Here is a 16,651-nt window from a genome sequence, read left to right as displayed (position 1 = left end):
TCTAGGAGCTAGATCGTTTGACTCCTAGTCCTCCTTTAAGGCGAGGTGGATAATACTAAGGTCGTAATATTTAGATAACGGATTAAACCTAAGGAATAACTCGGTAGGCGTATAACTATATACCCGGACTAGACGCGTGTTTATAGCGGGTATTAACTCCTATAGGACGTCGCTCTATCTTACTAAGCGGCTAGGATTTCTATAATAACTCTTCCGAAGGATAGATATAATAAGTTATACCGACCTTTCTACTATTCCGACCGACTTTAGATAATAAATAGGAGCTATATAATAATATATACCCCTTAACAAAAAACATTTGTGCAGAGGCGGCCATTTCTGGCCTCAAAGGGGGCCGAAAGTGGCCTCCTCGGCACAGTTCTTCCGCACACGCACTTTCGATCCCAGAGCCACGCGCTCCTCGCCCGCCCCTTGTAACGTGCACCGTCACGTTCTTGTTCGGGTCATGTTGGTACCTGGGCGCGTGGCTCCCCTTCCCCTGCCCTCGAGCCCCGCTCCTGCTTTCCATCGACTTCTACCCACCTCCGGGCCTGCTCCTTGAGCGCTACCATGACACCTCCGTTTTGTGAGGTCGCCAAAAATGGCACACTCCATCCCAGGCTCATTGGTCGCTGGGGCAATGGGGTCCATGACTATAAAGCTGCCAACAGACCCTCCTCACTCTCCTACCCAGCCCTCCTCTCACCTATCCTTTGCCAGTCCTTCCCTCAGCGCGTGCCTCACAGTCGTTCGTCATCCCCGTTGATTTGTCTACCTGCCTGGAGCGGCTTCGCGCACATCTTAGTTTCCCCAGACGCAGCATGAGCGACGTTGCAGATCTATCCTCTGCGACCGACAGTGACACTTCCGGGGTGTCTTTCCAGCCTGATATCGATGCGACCGATGACTCCGATTCTGGGCAAGCCTCAAATTCAACCGAGCTGACAACTCCGGAACCCACCTGTCTTCCTGACAATTGTAGCAGGCCTTCCACCCGTCCAAAACGACCCGTGCGTCGTCCAGCGGACGCTGGTGTTCTGCCCGATTTCAGCGATGACCCTGATGACGACACGGACGAGGACATTGCAAACGTACCACTTGATTATGGGCGCTCAGAACAAACCAAGGTTCGGGGTCGACGAATAGAAAAGCGCTGGGACAAGTGAGCATTTATTCAGACCTACACAATGGGGAGGCGAGTACTGATGTGAGGCGTAGGTACTGCCGAGTGAAGGCTGCTCAGGCTGGTGCGCTGTTGAAATGGGATGACCCAGTGGAGGCACTGCGCGAGGTTACTCCTAATGACGTGCATCGTTTTTTCAACTACTGCATGAAGCTGAAGTATGGCGAAGGCGGTCGTCATCTGAAGGGAACATCGAAAGCGAGCGCCCTGAAAGCTGATTGGAAAGGATTTCGGGGTTACTATCGGAGAATTACACGGACCAGGATAACTGCCGAAGATAGCGAAGAGATCAATGCGGTAAGTTAATCCTCTTAGTCTGACGCTCTGAGCTGACTGGGTTCTAGGGCATTCGGAAACTCGTCGATAAATTCGACCTCGATACACAAGAACGGGGCAAGGAGCCGGTGTACGTCCAAGACTTGACTGAATTGAACGAGACGATTCTCCGAACTCAGGAAAGACGATTTCATTTTGGATACGAGCGAATCCAGCTCTGTCTCTTCAACATGCTCGGTATTTATACCGTGAACCGTCTGCATGCTCTTCTTTCGCTACAGTTCCACCATCTACGTTTCTCCGTACAAGATAATCCGGACGGGGGCCCTCCCGTACTTTTGGTGGAGATCAAATCGGAGCATACAAAGCGATTTCTCGGAACTTCCCAAATGTATGTATCGTGCGTTGAACCCGGGCAATGATGATCCCAATATTAACACTACTTCTTAGTAACAATTTTCCTTTCCCTGAAATCATCAACGATCCGTCGCTTGTCTTCAGCCCTCATACATTCATATTCGGTATACTTCTTTGGCTCCAAGCCTTCGAAGTCCCTACGCTTTCCTCCATGGAGCGCCTTCGAAAGCTGTTCGTCCAAGGTGGCCGACAACAGATGGAACTACCATTGAAGCGCGAAGTCGAAGGCTATTATGTCTTCTGCAAGACAGACGTAATCAATGGACGTCCAGTTCTTCAATGGAACCAGCCGATGACCGATGGCGCCATGTCTGGGCGTCTGAGAAATCTAGGGGAGATTCACGGCCTCCTTCAGTCAATGTTCGCCCATCGTTTTCGCTATGGAGGGGGAAAGATGTTAAACGAAAGCAGCGTGGTCAGCGAAGCACAGCAAAATCTGATCATGAAACACGCTGACACCCGCACTTTCTTGAATCATTATCTTCCACGACACATCGACACCGATATGCAGAACGTTATGAACGGCCGCGAATCTAACAAGTCTCTGATGCGCGCGATCACCCGGATGAGTAGGTGGATTGACAAGAGACGCCCTCGGCATCTTACTTCGGAGCAACGAGCGTCCCTTCGCGAACATCCAGAATATGTCGAGGCCACTCGGCGAATGAAAGAGCAAGCCGAGGAGTGCAAATGCGATCCCAGTGCAGCGATGCAATCGCGATTAGAGAAATTGAAACGCGAAACCTCTAATACATTCGGCCGGTTGGAAAGAGCACTGAGACGGAAGGTGCGCCATGAGTTCGACCGCAAACAGGCCATCATAGACATTGAGCGACAGCTCTCAGGGGCTGCTGTTGATGACGAAGAGGCGAAGAAGGTACTTCAAGTCGAAGACCAGATGCTACCGGAGCAGATTGATCTTCTAGAGAAATTATTCACATGGCCTACCTCTCAATCCCTGGAGGCGGAGTGGCAAAGAAGGAACGCTGCCGTGGCTACGATCTCCCGATACTGTGGTTTCCTTGAAGGTGGACCATTGCGTGGGCGACGTAAACGGGCTGCACCAAGTGACGGGTTCGATGAAGAACAGACCAGCGTGTTACCAGAGCCAGCCAAGAAGAGTTGCAGCTCTCCGGAGCCTTCGCAGCAGGATATTCTTCTTGTGAAAGCCGGAAACTACATCAAAAAGGCAAAGAAGCCTCGGCGATGTTTTCAATGTTATGGTGACACCGAACTTCCCATTCATCGCCGCACGCAGAAATATAGCGAATATAAGTCGACTCTACGACACTTTCGAGAGAAGCACTTGCAGGATCGAAGGTGTCATATGTGTGACGAAGATCTACTACATGAGATGCATCTTCGCAGGCATGCAGAAGAGGTTCATCGCCTCAGCACTGAACGGAATTACTACACCAAAGAAGATACGGGATCGGACATTGATACCGATTAATTGGGAGGCTTGCAGGTGTTCTGTCAAATTGAAGTACTCTATTTTGTCTTTGCTTAAGAATCAACCTCGGATCTGGATAATATTTTCCGTGATAGTGCTCCATTTTCCAACTTCTTCAACTGGAGATAAGTTCTGTTTGATATATACTCGTCGCATTAGAAAACCCCTTATAGCAATTTTAGCCTTCCTATCTACAGCAGCATTCATGGACGTAAAAGAACAGACCCATAATACGATAGGTTTTGGAGACAACGACAGCGCCCGACGCCGAAGAGTAGTGAGCATGTCTAGGTTCATAATATCAACAGGCTATTTAATGTTTCCCTTTTTACGTTATTGAGAAGCGGTCTTCCTGGATTTGATAACTTACCTGCTTTGTTCAGTATGTACACACGAGACAATAATAACAAGCCTTGATGGCAGAAAATCTGAATCAGAAGGCTCGAGGGGTCGCAGTTTCAAACCGCCAAATACCCGTGTCCAATTAGCCTTCCGGAGAACCACAAGTTCCCCACTATCGTGTGGCCGAGGGTCTACTTGGAGTTCAAGGATACTTTCAAGTTCGCGGTTTAGAACAAGCTCATTCAAAACCACTGTCCTGGTCTGGTCTTCCAGTAGCCTTGCTGCCTGAGGCTTCACGAATTCTCATCTTCTATAATTCCCATCCTTGTTCAGTTCCACGTGCTCAATTATTATACACACGGTCATGGAGCCATACCCATAAAACGATAGTCTTGCTGTTGTCCGAGTGTAGCTGGGAATGTTTCCAAAAGGCTGGGACAGACTATGGATCAATTGATCGATCGATTGGTATGGGGTTTCATAGATCCCAGTCTAGTTCCACGAAAGTGTCAAGGATATACATCAAGCACACGGAACGGATGGAGATATGATCTGCGCGGGACCCACATGGTGTATATGAGTTCCCCTGAACGCGAGGAAGCTACCTTTCTTTTGCTTCCTCGCACTACGTCTTGTATCTAGAGTCAACTATAGTTGTTCCTAATATCGATTACTCATCTTGAGACACTATCCACCCCTATGTATACGTGAGACCCTCACAGAAAGCAGCATCTATTCCAGGAACGCAGCATCTATTCCCAGGAACGTAGCTGATGGTCTGGAGATCCGTTAACTCCTGGGAACTCATATGTTGGCCCTGGGAGTCTTTCCACCACAGCATATGTTTATTGCTACTCAAGCTAAGAACACAAGTTCGTAGATGTAGACTAACCAGCTAACCACGATACTCCAGTTTACGTATTAGGGAATGAGGCGGAGTATGATATCATCGAACTCTCTATGGAAACAAACGAATTTAACGCTGTAGTACGCACTACATTACGGTATCATTATCAATACCTCCCTCGCACTGGCATCCTCTGCAGTTGAAGTTCGAGAAGAACATTCTCATCAACTTTTTTTTAAGAACCGCAATAGCAATTGCCGGCAAATCCGTCAGAATTGCGATACTCTCATCATTGTTCAGGTATTCTTGGGCGTGGCATGAAATTGCCTTGATTATGGCATCCCGAAGCTCAGTCTCGAGAGGTGGAAGAGTGACCCAGATCTCTCGCACAACAAATGGATGTCTCTGGGCATTTTTGTCAATTCAGTTGATGAGACGAGTTCTTGCAAGCTGTTTTAGGGGCGCAATGTCAAATTTGTCCGCTGCCATAAAAACTCCGAGGTTGTTCCACAAAACTGCGTGGGAATCTTTAACTTCGCCCGAAACAGACTTTTTGTCCTCAATGTCTGGAATGCCCGTGTCATCATAATCTCGAATATAAAGAAAAGTAACCAACTCGTTGAATGGTTGCTAACTCATCATCAGGTAGGTCGATTTGCGATGAAGCAGCCTCCTTACGACAATGTTACTCATGGCCGCCAACCTTGGCTTAGACGGACACTATTTACCTTGAATCCTCCTTTGACTCAGCATCGAAAAATGATGACTGGCAACAGACTATGGCGCGGTGTACTGCGAACTTACGGCCTTCGCATGATATCGTTAGGTCGGAGTACCTACCTGATTCCAGGAGGCTTTGCAAGAGTGGTTGAAGATCTGGAAACCCTATATTAAATGGAAGTAGATAAAATAACATGAGTTAGACAACGTACCGGGCAACTATCATCCGATGGTTTTAATTGCCCAGCTATCCGTATTCCTCGAAGGTATAGACGTCATCACCACGACACCACGACCCCGCGTGTAACGTAAGTGGAAATTCCGGCGTGTCGTGGCCAGATGATGCCATGTGTGCTTCCTTGCCGTTCCGATTTACGTTACTGTTCCGCTCGCTCTGGCCTTTCGATGCACACATAACGGAAGAAGCTAGAAGGCTCGAGGGGTTGCAGTTCCAAAACCGCCAAATACCCGTGTCCAATCAGCCTTCCGGAGAACCACAAGTTCCCCGCTATCTTGTGGTCGAGGGCACTCGTGAAGTTAAGAATACTTTGAAGTTCGAGGTTCAGAACAACCAGATCCAAAACCTCGGCCCTGGCCCTTCCAGTGGGTGGCAACAAAAGCGGTCGCAAGAATAGCGGCATCCAAGGCCGCAAGATCAAGGAAAAGGAAAACCGAAAACTTCAAGAAGAACCAGACCCACGCCCAGTCACGGACCAAGCAGGGCGCACCCAGTTGCAGCAAAGTAGGAATCAGGCATCCCAAGCGCCCGAGAAATACTAAGTTCTCAAAAAAGCCAAGATATGCCAACCACCCACCCAATGGTTGGAAATATCTTAAATGTAGAACATGGTATCCTTGATGCTCTCGGATACACGACCACCACTTTCGCCGGCCACACTACCCGTCGGAGTCGCAGAGGGAGTCGGGTCGAACAGATCACTCATGTAGCAGCGAGCACGGGTGCAGACGAGATCGGCGTAGTAGGCAGGCGGACAGAGATGTGAAATGCAGGTCCTTCGATAATGATGGATAGTGGGAAGGCGTTTTGAGGCTGTGCAAATCTGGCAGGATGGCGACCACTCAATCAAAAGCCTCCCACTGGGCGCGAAAAGACGTGGCTGATTTAAGGTTGATTTTTGCGTAACCATAATATGCGATTAAGACAACTCCTTAACAGGCCCCAACTCTTTATCCCCCCATTGATTGGAGTCCGCAAACACAGCAAACATATGGAGTTCCCTGTTATCCTCGTCTCTGTAGAATAGAACGAAGTCCATCGTTGTGAAACAGCGACGAATGAGTATCAGCCAGCCCTTCGCGGGGAATTGGTCCAATGTGAGAGATTTTTGCGTTCTTTTGAGTTCCTTGGCGACACGATGTCTTGGCGGCGAAGGTCGTGACTGGCCAAGCATTTGCCAAGCCACTAAAACCCGCGAAAACATCGCATTACACGCGCTCCGCACTCCTGAGGCGATGAAAGAATGAAAAAGACTGAAGTTGAAAAAAAAAGAGGGAGGGGGGGGGAGGGGGGGAAATTGGATATGTTCGAAGGTTCTCGACTCTCAATTCTTGCCTCTCTAGGTTCCTCTCATCATTGGCTTAACGCCAAATTCCCTCAGTAATCTAAAATATAGTGACAGAAATCAAGGTAAGGCGAGCGTACTGGTAACATTCACAGTGGTAAGATTCTCTAACTAAAATGACACTGCCCGGGTTTGACAATTTGGTTGGACATAATTAATAAACAAAACGCATAGTCAATCAGTCACATGTTTCAGCCGTAAAAAGACCGGGTAATCAATGTAACACCTTGTTTCTTGACATATAGTTAAGCCCATTTGCCGAGCAGTGCCATGAGTCCTGCACCAAGGCAGAGCAAAACAAATGCCGAACAAACGGTGCAAGGAGAAGCCCGACGCATATATGAGCTGAACAGGAACTCGCGCGCTATTAATTCAATAAGGCCAGTGTAAATAAGGATGCCTGCCGAGATAGCATCAAAAACGCCGTTGATTATCAGTGTCGTCCGACCACTAGGTGGGTAGGTATTGCGCACTCCCAAGCCAACTGCGATGGCAATGGGGGTAGTCAGACCATAAACTACGCCCAGAACGTAAGGCGTCCACCCCCTGGAAGTCGGCCATGGAATCATGGCGAGGCGAGATCCCAGACCTAGTCCCTCGAATGTCTGGTGGAAGGTGAGAACGATATAGAGCGTGGTGAATTCAGAGCCCGCAACTGCGAGTGTCAGGCCTATGAATATCGAATGGAAGATAATTCCAAATTCCAAAATGAAAACCCCGATAAGCTGGGCTGCATAGTCATCCACGAATGCGAAGTTGCCTTCAGCCATCTCTGCCTCTTGGTGCTCCTGGGGACGGCTCAAATTGTCTTCAATCGGCAGGTGACTCTTAGCCTGATCCCAACCACCAAAGTTATCAACGCCGCGAAGGCACCGACTTCCGTTATGGACGATGTCGTTCTGTTGACTCAAGTCGAGATATGAATGGCGCATAATCATCAATTCCACCAAGAACATGGTAACAATGGTCATGAGAATGATGCCCTCCACCCAGGGATACCCCGAGATAGGACCAGTCAAGCAGTCATCCCTTAGAGCCTCTTCCGCTGGAGCAAGCAAATGAATAAAAGCAGTTGCAAGGATGACACCAGAGCCAAAATATTTGGCTATAAAAAAGGCCCAGTGTGTGATTCGCTCCCACTTAGCACCCACTGCCCTCGAACGTATCACTAGCACAGGGAAAACTGCTGCTATCATCGAGCCAGCCATGATGACGAAAATAGATGAAACACGGAGGCTCAGTCGACCGTTATACTCATTTCCGGTTTCACAGGTATCAGTAATGTCGCCGGTATCCCGCTGGAGGAGAGAGCGTAACAGTTCCGCGTCCATCCTGATAAGGAAATATTTTGAGGATTAAGTTCCAACACGGGCAAAGATGGGATTGAATGACTTGAAAGAAAATTCTGCAGTGATACGCGCACTGAAATCGGACTTGTTTGCGACAGTGCACCAGAAAGAGTTGATAGAAAATTTTATAATAACTGTCTTTAGTCCTCTTTTAAATATGCCATCGTCCACCAAGGTCCTCGCTTCGCAAGAAGGATGAGTTACTCGAGGTTTTTTTTTTTTTTTTTGGCAAGAGTCTATGAAGGCTTGGTCAAGGAGGTGGACGTCGGTAAAAGAGAGGCAGGCTCATAGGTAGGCATATGATTGGACAAAGGGCTAGAGACTATGGATTCCATATTAAACTTCGCCAAGAGGCGCTAAAATCCGCGAAAACACCGCATAGAATGAATGTCCTTGACCGTATAATCCTCTGCCTTTGCTTCCTACGATTGCAAGAACATTTGATCACCCTCAGAGACATCGAACTCTTCATAATTATCTTTTTCCACCAAATGCCAGGCTTTGCATTCCAGCTCCGCGCAATATGCACCCTTCTTGCAGTACAAGCTGCTCTTGGTTCCCTACGAACGTTCAACTTCACCGTTCATAGCGCCCAGCGCAGCCCAGGTTTGCAGATTGATTCCTTGCCTTCGTCAGACGCTAATCTTAGTTACCGATAGATGGGTACTTCCGTGAAGTCTACGTAATCAATGGACAGCAGCCCGGTCCGATGATTGAAGTTGACGAAGGGGATGATGTGGAGGTGTTCGTTCGCAATGAGTTGCCAGTTAGCACTACTATCCATTGGCATGGTATGTTATCGTCAGAGTATACGTGGCGGCTTAACTAAGCACATTAATCCAGGGATACTACAGCGTGGAACGCCAGACATGGATGGGGTCCCAGGAGTAACACAGGTGCGCACTACTACCTTCTATCACCCTTCAAGCACTGAAGACAGTCGTCACTAACCTGGGTCTGTAGCACCAAATACCACCTGGAGGAAATTTTACGTACAGATTTTCCGTGAAAGACGAGTATGGGTTCTACTGGTATCATTCGCATTTCCGCGCATACTACAACGATGCTATACGGGGCCCACTCATGATCCGACCAGCACCCTCTCGTCGTCGACCGTTTGAAGACATGGCTGCAAGCAGAGTTGAGCGTGAACAGCTGCTACAGGCTGAGAGGGATGCGGTATCTATCCTCCTGAATGACTGGACACACGATCTGTCGGACACAATCTTTAGCCGGTACCTCGAAACAGGTGCCTTCCCCAACTGTGTTGACAGTATTCTGGCCAATGGCCTGGGAAGGGTAGAATGCCTGCCAAAGTATATGCTCGATGCAGGCCCGGGGTTGGGCCTGACGGACGAAGTCAATGCCACACACCACAACCCTACTGCGACAATGGCCACATCGGTAATGCAAATGCCAACGATGGCGAGAAGAATGGAAGATCCCGCCGATGACAACCCCCACGGCCAGATGTCCATGCCTCCAATGAGCACAACCAACCCGTCAGAGTCAACCATGTCCACAACGGGCGGGATGACTATGCCCAGCTCAGACACCATGGGCGAGTCCGACACCATGGGCGAGTCAATGAGGTTGGGCCCTCGGGGCTGCATGCCACCTATGATGTTCAGGCAGGGATACGATATCAACTCGCTGCCATCAGAGACATGTGTGAACACAACATCACAACAGTTAGTGGTCAACGCAAATGTATCTCAAGGATGGCTTGCCCTCAACCTTGTGAATTCTGGAGCTGTTAGCAACCTTAAGGTCTCTCTTGACAGTCATTCAATGCATGTCTATGCTGCAGACGGACTCTATGTGACCCTGCAGGAGGTTAAGGTAAGATATCGTCTTTCCATGGTTATTAAACTACCTTCCTCTAACCTTGACAGGTTCTTGAAATCGCTCTCGGCCAACGATATTCTGTGATGATAAAGCTTGACCAGCCTGCCGGCAACTACTACCTTCGATTCGCTACTTATCCGAATGGTGATATGCAGCAGGTCTTGGAAGGCCAGGCAATAGTGTCCTATAATGTCAGTGGATCAAAGCTTCTAATCCCACATCGCTGCTATTAACACACTGGGTAGACCACCGGAAACGATACACAGGATATCTCGGTTGATCCAATGTCTGTTTGGATGTTGACTAACGGATCCGCTACACAAGGGGCCAATGAACTGGTAGAATCACGTCTGGCACCGTTTGAGGGTAATAGACCTCCCACTACAGTTGCCGATGTCACTCGGTTCTTCAATATCAATCAGACCGGCATTGTCACCTGGGTTGTGGACCAGTATCCGTATACTGAACCAACGATCCCAATCATCTACGGTAACAGGTCAGATGGATGGAATTCGAACACCACCCTCCATTTACCGACGAATTCGACCGTCGATATCGTTATGAATGTGGCAAATTCCTCGATGGATACGGTGTGACCCCCTACGCTACTTTTTACCGCGCACGTACAGTCGCTGACATGTATTAGATGGGCCATCCAATGCACCTTCATGGCCATAAATTCTGGGTTCTAGGTTCTGGCAGTGGCTCATTCCCTTACCAGTCGGTCGCAGAAGCGCCGTCGTCCCTTATTAACCTCGACGACCCTCCGTACAGGGATACCGCGAATTTACCACCATCAGGATGGCTAGCAATTCGGTGAGTTTAAACCTAACCTGCAAGCAAAAATTTGTCAAGCCTAATGGCTAATCATGCAATAGCTATATCACCGATAACCCGGGCGCATGGATACTTCATTGCCATATCCAGTGGCATATTGTGGTCTGTCAACTCCCCTTTTCACTCTCTCCATTGGCGGGCAATCGCTTACGTTTGTCTATATAGTCTGGAATGGCGCTGGTCTTAGTAGAGGGCGAAGATCAGCTCGATAGTTTGATCCGGCAAGGTAATAACTCAGATCCAACTACACCAGCCATATCCGGGACTGCACCGTCATATATTGCAAACTTTTTTGGAATTTTAGTCGCTCTCGGTACTGTGCTGAATGCACTGGTCGTGTTTTCATAGTGTGCCGCTGATTGCAACTCTCCGTCTTTATGTTTTCTTGGCTAGATCTGCTTCTATCCACGCACAATATAAGTGAAGTATGCTCTACTGGCAGCGCATGTTTACGGGTTCATTAGATACTTGATGCATTATAGGAATATGCGTACAACAGCAGCCTTCCTAACTAAACTGGTTTAATCTCCTATCATCTGAAATCCTGTAAAGAGTGAAATCCGGTTCCCCAATGGCTATTTTCGAAGTCAATTTGCCGCAGGAGCAAAGCTCGGCAGATTTGCTTCATCACTGCTGAACGCTTCCGGCAAAATGGTTGTACATGCGTTCCCTGTAATTGTCGATTGATACCATTCTTCCCACTAATTCCTATTTATGTCTATCACTTTTCTCTCTTCGGCGGTTTCTGGAACTGCCAAGACATGGGACTGTGGTACTTTGGCGTATTTTAGCGTGGCGGTGCTTATCGATGAAGAGTTTCGGGAACCAGCACCAAATCTAAAAGTGCACTAGCCAATGACTTCCTCGAATACCCAATTACTGTCGTCCTCAGCCATTGAAAGGGACTCAACGTTCTCCTCGTGGACAACCTGGTGATCAGTGACGGACGTATTGAGGATGGTATCACGTTTTGCGAGGGCCCAGTACTCCAGGGTGGAGAAAGGGAGTACCGGAGTAAATGTATTATGTATTTTACGCACTAATCGCGCATAGAGAGCAAGTAGGCAAACGGGAAGGTTCTTGATGATTGGCCAAAGTACCTAGGTGGGTTTATATTTGAGTTTACCATCAAAGCTGAGAATGACCGCGACCGCTACGACGTAATTCTACGCACTAAGCGCGCATCAATAACGAAGGCGCAGATATTTTGTTTGAGCTAATCAATAGGTAACCCAAATATGGAGCTCCTTGGTATCCATGATTAATGACCCGGGCATGTGGAAAGCTATGTCCAGTGGCGAATGGCACTGATCGGACGTGTATATTAATTCTGAATGTACCCTCGCTTCCTTGGGTTAACTGGCCCGTGTCTTGCCATTGCGCTAGCGGATCATTATGTCGGTGGCTCGCGGGCAGTTATAAGGTCTAAAACTGAACACTATAAGTCCGGACTGATCGAGGAGCCTTAAGCTGTGGATACGAGTGATAAGCTACCGTTTTTAACTACTACTTATATTACATAGCTGGCTGTAGTATCTATAAAACAACCTAAAAGCTAGAACATAATCCATCTCGGTGCTTGAACCAATCAGAAAGACAGCCAGCCATATTTACATTAGTGCGTAAAATTACGTCATACAGTTGCTCGAACGCTAGCGCTTATCAGGAATTCTGGACAGCACAATCATCGTGCACTACATGGTCTTGCCACATCGAACCGAGTAAGTAATTCGTGCGTAAAGACAGCGGAGTGTACAAGTGCACTACTAGGACATCATCGGAGTAAGGGGCAATAGGTGACTATCCCTTTTGAAGTACTGATACCTGACCAACGATAACTATGACACTGACGATTACAACCTATATGCAGGAACAAGTTTTGTGACGTCGCTTCGCGTATTGTGAAACTGCCCTACATTGCCATGTTTGCTGAACTGTAGGCAAACTTTTCGTACCTGCCGAATCCCGCAAAGTACAACTTGGCAGAAGTGTGGCCAACCAATACCCACTCTTGAAAACATTCAAACTTGTGGTGTGCGTATAGCCTCTCGTCACTGAGCGCCGCAATGTTGCTTGATGGAGAAAAATGGGCTTGTGAAGCTTGCGTGCGGGGTCACCGCGTCAGCAATTGTCACCACCATGGTAAGTCGAAGATGGAATGTGCGTGCAACTTATCCAGTGAACCGAAAACTGATCTTTGAATTGACCGGCCTTTGATTCGTATCGGGAAAAAAGGGCGACCAATCACTCAATGTGCTCACTGTCGCGGTCTACGCGAGTCACACACTACTCACATAAAGTGCGAGTGTGGTAAGAACGTTTACGATGAGGACAACTTTCAATACGCTGGTGAGCAACACCTCAGAAGTGAGCACCCCAGCGGCAATAACTCAACTCGATATTCATAAAATTCGATAGGGAATAATCATCAACGATGTGGCTGCATTCATGGACAGCGCTGCATCTGTGCGCTAAAGAAAGAGCGTACTCCAAATCCTGCCCCAAGGGTGGAACGGCCTCGGTCCCAGCCTGCTTCCATGTCGAAGCTCGTGAGGACCCCGTCGGATCGACAAGCTAGGGGTTACGCTTACTTTCCCCAGGATAATAGTAATAAGCTTAACGCTGAACCCAACGACATGTTGTCAGCCTCCGGGATGCCGTACCCTGCTTTACTATCGAACGTTGTTTGTTCGTCATCCGACAACGGCTTTCACTCTGGAAACAGACTTTTCCCGGCGCAGGCTGCACTTTTGAATAATGAAACCTCCTACAGTGGCTTCGGCAATTCAACAAAGCGCCAAAGTGTCCTGTCAAATGCGAACCTAGCCTGGCCTGGAGATCCTTCGCCACAGTTCTGGAACATATCGCAACATTCTTATCTTCAACAAGGTGTTCCACAGTTTGGCTCCTTTCCTATGGTACCTTTGCCTGATCTAGGGAACTCGGACGGAACCTCCGCATTCCTTCCTTCGGTCTTACCCAGCTTTGATAAGATTCCTGCTGAGTTGGCTAAGACGGACGTCACTCCTGCGGCATTGTCGCCAGTGCTCTCCACGAGTACCACGAGTACAACCAATGTGGCTTCCCAGCAGACACATGAAGAAAATTTGTTGAATCTCCCTGTTGATGTGTATGACTCGGCTGGTCTCGGTACTCTCTCAGATGACTGGACAGACTTTCCGAGTGGCACGTATGACCCCACCCTTCGCACTGCTACCGACATACAACCTCCCTACACCAGTTTTGATGTTGGGACCTATAGCTTGGGGTTGCCGACGCTCTCGTCTAGTGATAATACTGTACTTAATTGTTCTGATGAAGTTTTCGGTCCCGAAAATATCCAGAATGATCCGCATAATCTTCATAGTGTGAGCTTACAGATTGGGAGTGGAAGCCAATTTGGATTTACACCGCGATAACGACCGAATGGCCTCGCTGTATTGGAATGGTCCTTGGACTCGGATCGGATATCAATTTGACGTGACAAGCCTCAACAGTGAAGAGTATCCAATAAATGTGTCCCCTATTCATGAGGGCGGTATCTTAGGAGACGTCTCGGTTATTGTGGCACAGATTGGTCCGTCAATTGTGACACTAGCATTTCAATCACTGTGTTTTCACGTCCCCCAATCTCAACGAAAGTTATCACCTATGTCGGAGACATAAAAGGTGCTCTTTCGAACCCTAATCACTTGACGTATGAATTCATGCAGGTTTTTGACTGACAGTATATTATATAATCAGGGAGGTGTGGCCCGACGATGCAGAAACTTGTGTCCAGTCACTGTAGGTCGCCTTCCGGTCGACCTTTGAGATTGCGAAACTCGATGATGGCACGGAGGACATCACGTTTACCTTGAAGGTCTTTCAGGTAGAAAAGTTCGATATCGCGATAGCAGACCGAGTCTGGAAGATCTTTCAAGGAAATGTGCTTTGGAAGGTCACTCTGGAAGGTGTCATCCCGTTTGCGTTTACCCAAAACTGGATTACCAGGCGATGTGTCTTGAGGAAGCAAGACACCAGGTCGCGTACCTGTAATGGCGGACCAGAGCTGGACTGTAGCAAACTGAACAATCATGCTCCCGTGACGAAAAAATCTCGAATGGGCCCAGTGATGCCGGTAAATCACACCAAAAGCATCCACATCTGGAGTATTTTTGTCCTTTGTTCGTCGGGGAATTTTGCGCTCGGCTGGGGAAACACCTGCGAGAAACTTCAATGTAAGCATACTCTGTTTAGGGACATACAGGATATAACTTACTCGTCGCATCTGTTGACGGGCATCCTCACCGACGCGGCGACGGGCGAATAGCTCGAAGTATTGACAAAGGCGGCGCCAGTATTCATCATATGAATGAATAAGTAGTTTCTTTCGTGATGTTTTGAACATCCAATCAAAAAAGTTCGTGTAGATCGTCTGGTCCTCTAAAAGAAGGAAGTCCACATAATCTTCGTTCGATTGAATGCAATACCTATTCTCATGTGTTATTCCCAGCCACAAGACTTTTCCCGACCAAGTGAGCACTCACTTCCGGCAATAACGTTCGACGACAGCGATGCCTTCTAAGGTCTTTGGCTTAAAGTTTGGAGGGAGCCATCTAAGACTGCGAAAATGTTCCAGTCTGGCTCGAGTTTCCTCGCAAAGAATGGGATCGGTCCAGTATTGGTGCCCATCAGTTTGAGCCGGATGTACAGGCGTAGGTGCCATGTAGGAGATCAGATACAAGAACCAGGGTGGAAAGTTTGCATTGTGGGAAACGACAACGCCGAGGTCGGCTCGAGGCGTGGGCAACGAGGATGAGAGAATGGCAGGTGCAAGGACACCGGAAGGGAGGGAAGGCAAAGCATCTTATAGGCGCTCAAATGGACTGGACGAAAAGGGAGGGGACTTAAATTTAGCTGAAGGGGAGCCATTTTCGACGTCGTTTTGGTCGCCAGTGGAAACGAGGGGAACAACTGTGTAAGTCCAGCGTCTACATCAGGACCGGAGGATGACTAAAAGTGCTGGGCGGGTGCAGAATAGTGGTGTTACAGGACAGTGGGCGGTCAAGGAGCGGCTGGGGCATCCAAAGTTACGGGTGGAAAGGCAGCCGTTCAGCCGTTCTGGCCTCAAAAGCGGTCATTTTCGGCGTCAATCCCACAGGTCCCCATATTCTAGTTGTAAATTCTAGATCAGCTGCATCGCCAATACAGTTACGAGACAAAGCATTGTATTTCAATAAGCGTAAGTCCTGGTATTAAGACCCATAACAGGGATATTGATAGTCAGGGATTATTCCTAATATAGACTAGGGTCTTTTGGCGGAAGGTTAGAGAATCTCTCGAAGAGTGTAGGTGGGTGCGCCAGTTTCGGGACGCACTGTACAGTACATGGACCAATGACCGACTGTACAGGCCTGTGAAAAGGTATCCTGCATATCGTTCGCGAGGGGACAGGTAGAGAGAACGCCGGTACCAATCTGTGACTGAATATCTCTTAATTGTTGTGGAGCGAAAATGACGGGACGGGCCGAGACACGAACCCCTGAACCGCCTGACCGCGACGAACACGAAAATTCACCACCCCGATTACTGAGACCGAGGCGCTCCACCAGACCGCCTAACAATTATGCCCAGGAGCAAGAACTCGATATCGAACAAAGCAACGCGCGTTCTCAGCGGAAGAAGACCCAGGGCAAGCCAGTGGCCCAGCGTGAAGCGGTAGCCTCGGAATCATCAACAGAGAGCGAGGACCCGAACGCGTCGGAACTGTTGAAGGAACTTGTCAAACTCAGGAAGGAGATCAGACAGCGAGAC

At 48.5% G+C, this 16,651-nt stretch overlaps 6 protein-coding genes across 6 annotated transcripts; 4 read left to right on the top strand and 2 right to left on the bottom strand.

Moving 5' to 3' along the window:
• Positions 1-821: 821 nt before the first annotated feature.
• N7525_009141 (DUF3435 domain-containing protein) lies at positions 822-3,329 on the top strand (the record flags this gene model as incomplete). The annotated part of the gene is made up of 4 exons (XM_002560314.1): positions 822-1,162; positions 1,219-1,480; positions 1,528-1,850; positions 1,910-3,329. 4 exons carry the CDS (start codon positions 822-824, stop codon positions 3,327-3,329), a joined length of 2,346 nt encoding a protein of 781 aa, XP_002560360.1.
• Positions 3,330-5,585: 2,256 nt separating this feature from the next.
• Positions 5,586-6,018, top strand: N7525_009140 (uncharacterized protein; the record flags this gene model as incomplete). Its single annotated transcript, XM_061214612.1, has 2 exons — positions 5,586-5,769; positions 5,843-6,018. 2 exons carry the CDS (start codon positions 5,586-5,588, stop codon positions 6,016-6,018), a joined length of 360 nt encoding a protein of 119 aa, XP_061069043.1.
• A 53-nt stretch (positions 6,019-6,071) lies between these two features.
• N7525_009139 (uncharacterized protein) lies at positions 6,072-6,386 on the bottom strand (the record flags this gene model as incomplete). The annotated part of the gene is made up of 1 exon (XM_002560312.1): positions 6,072-6,386. The coding sequence occupies one exon, from the start codon at positions 6,384-6,386 to the stop codon at positions 6,072-6,074; it is 315 nt and encodes a 104-aa protein (XP_002560358.1).
• Positions 6,387-7,066: 680 nt separating this feature from the next.
• N7525_009138 (uncharacterized protein) lies at positions 7,067-8,152 on the bottom strand (the record flags this gene model as incomplete). Its single annotated transcript, XM_002560311.1, has 1 exon — positions 7,067-8,152. One exon carries the CDS (start codon positions 8,150-8,152, stop codon positions 7,067-7,069), a length of 1,086 nt encoding a protein of 361 aa, XP_002560357.1.
• Positions 8,153-8,661: 509 nt separating this feature from the next.
• Positions 8,662-11,203, top strand: N7525_009137 (uncharacterized protein; the record flags this gene model as incomplete). Its single annotated transcript, XM_002560310.1, has 9 exons — positions 8,662-8,776; positions 8,830-8,961; positions 9,014-9,066; positions 9,134-10,012; positions 10,066-10,209; positions 10,264-10,608; positions 10,665-10,834; positions 10,897-10,957; positions 11,021-11,203. The coding sequence occupies 9 exons, from the start codon at positions 8,662-8,664 to the stop codon at positions 11,201-11,203; spliced, it is 2,082 nt and encodes a 693-aa protein (XP_002560356.1).
• Positions 11,204-13,491: 2,288 nt separating this feature from the next.
• Positions 13,492-14,274, top strand: N7525_009136 (uncharacterized protein; the record flags this gene model as incomplete). Its single annotated transcript, XM_061214611.1, has 1 exon — positions 13,492-14,274. The coding sequence occupies one exon, from the start codon at positions 13,492-13,494 to the stop codon at positions 14,272-14,274; it is 783 nt and encodes a 260-aa protein (XP_061069042.1).
• Positions 14,275-16,651: the final 2,377 nt, after the last annotated feature.

The sequence above is a fragment of the Penicillium rubens genome, assembly GCF_028828025.1.
Source record: "Penicillium rubens strain IBT 27055 chromosome Unknown utg000003l_segment0_segment0, whole genome shotgun sequence".
Taxonomy (NCBI): Eukaryota; Fungi; Ascomycota; class Eurotiomycetes; order Eurotiales; family Aspergillaceae; genus Penicillium; species Penicillium rubens.
The sequence above is the reverse complement of the archived record's forward strand: the minus strand, read 5'-3'. Positions and strand labels throughout refer to the sequence as shown.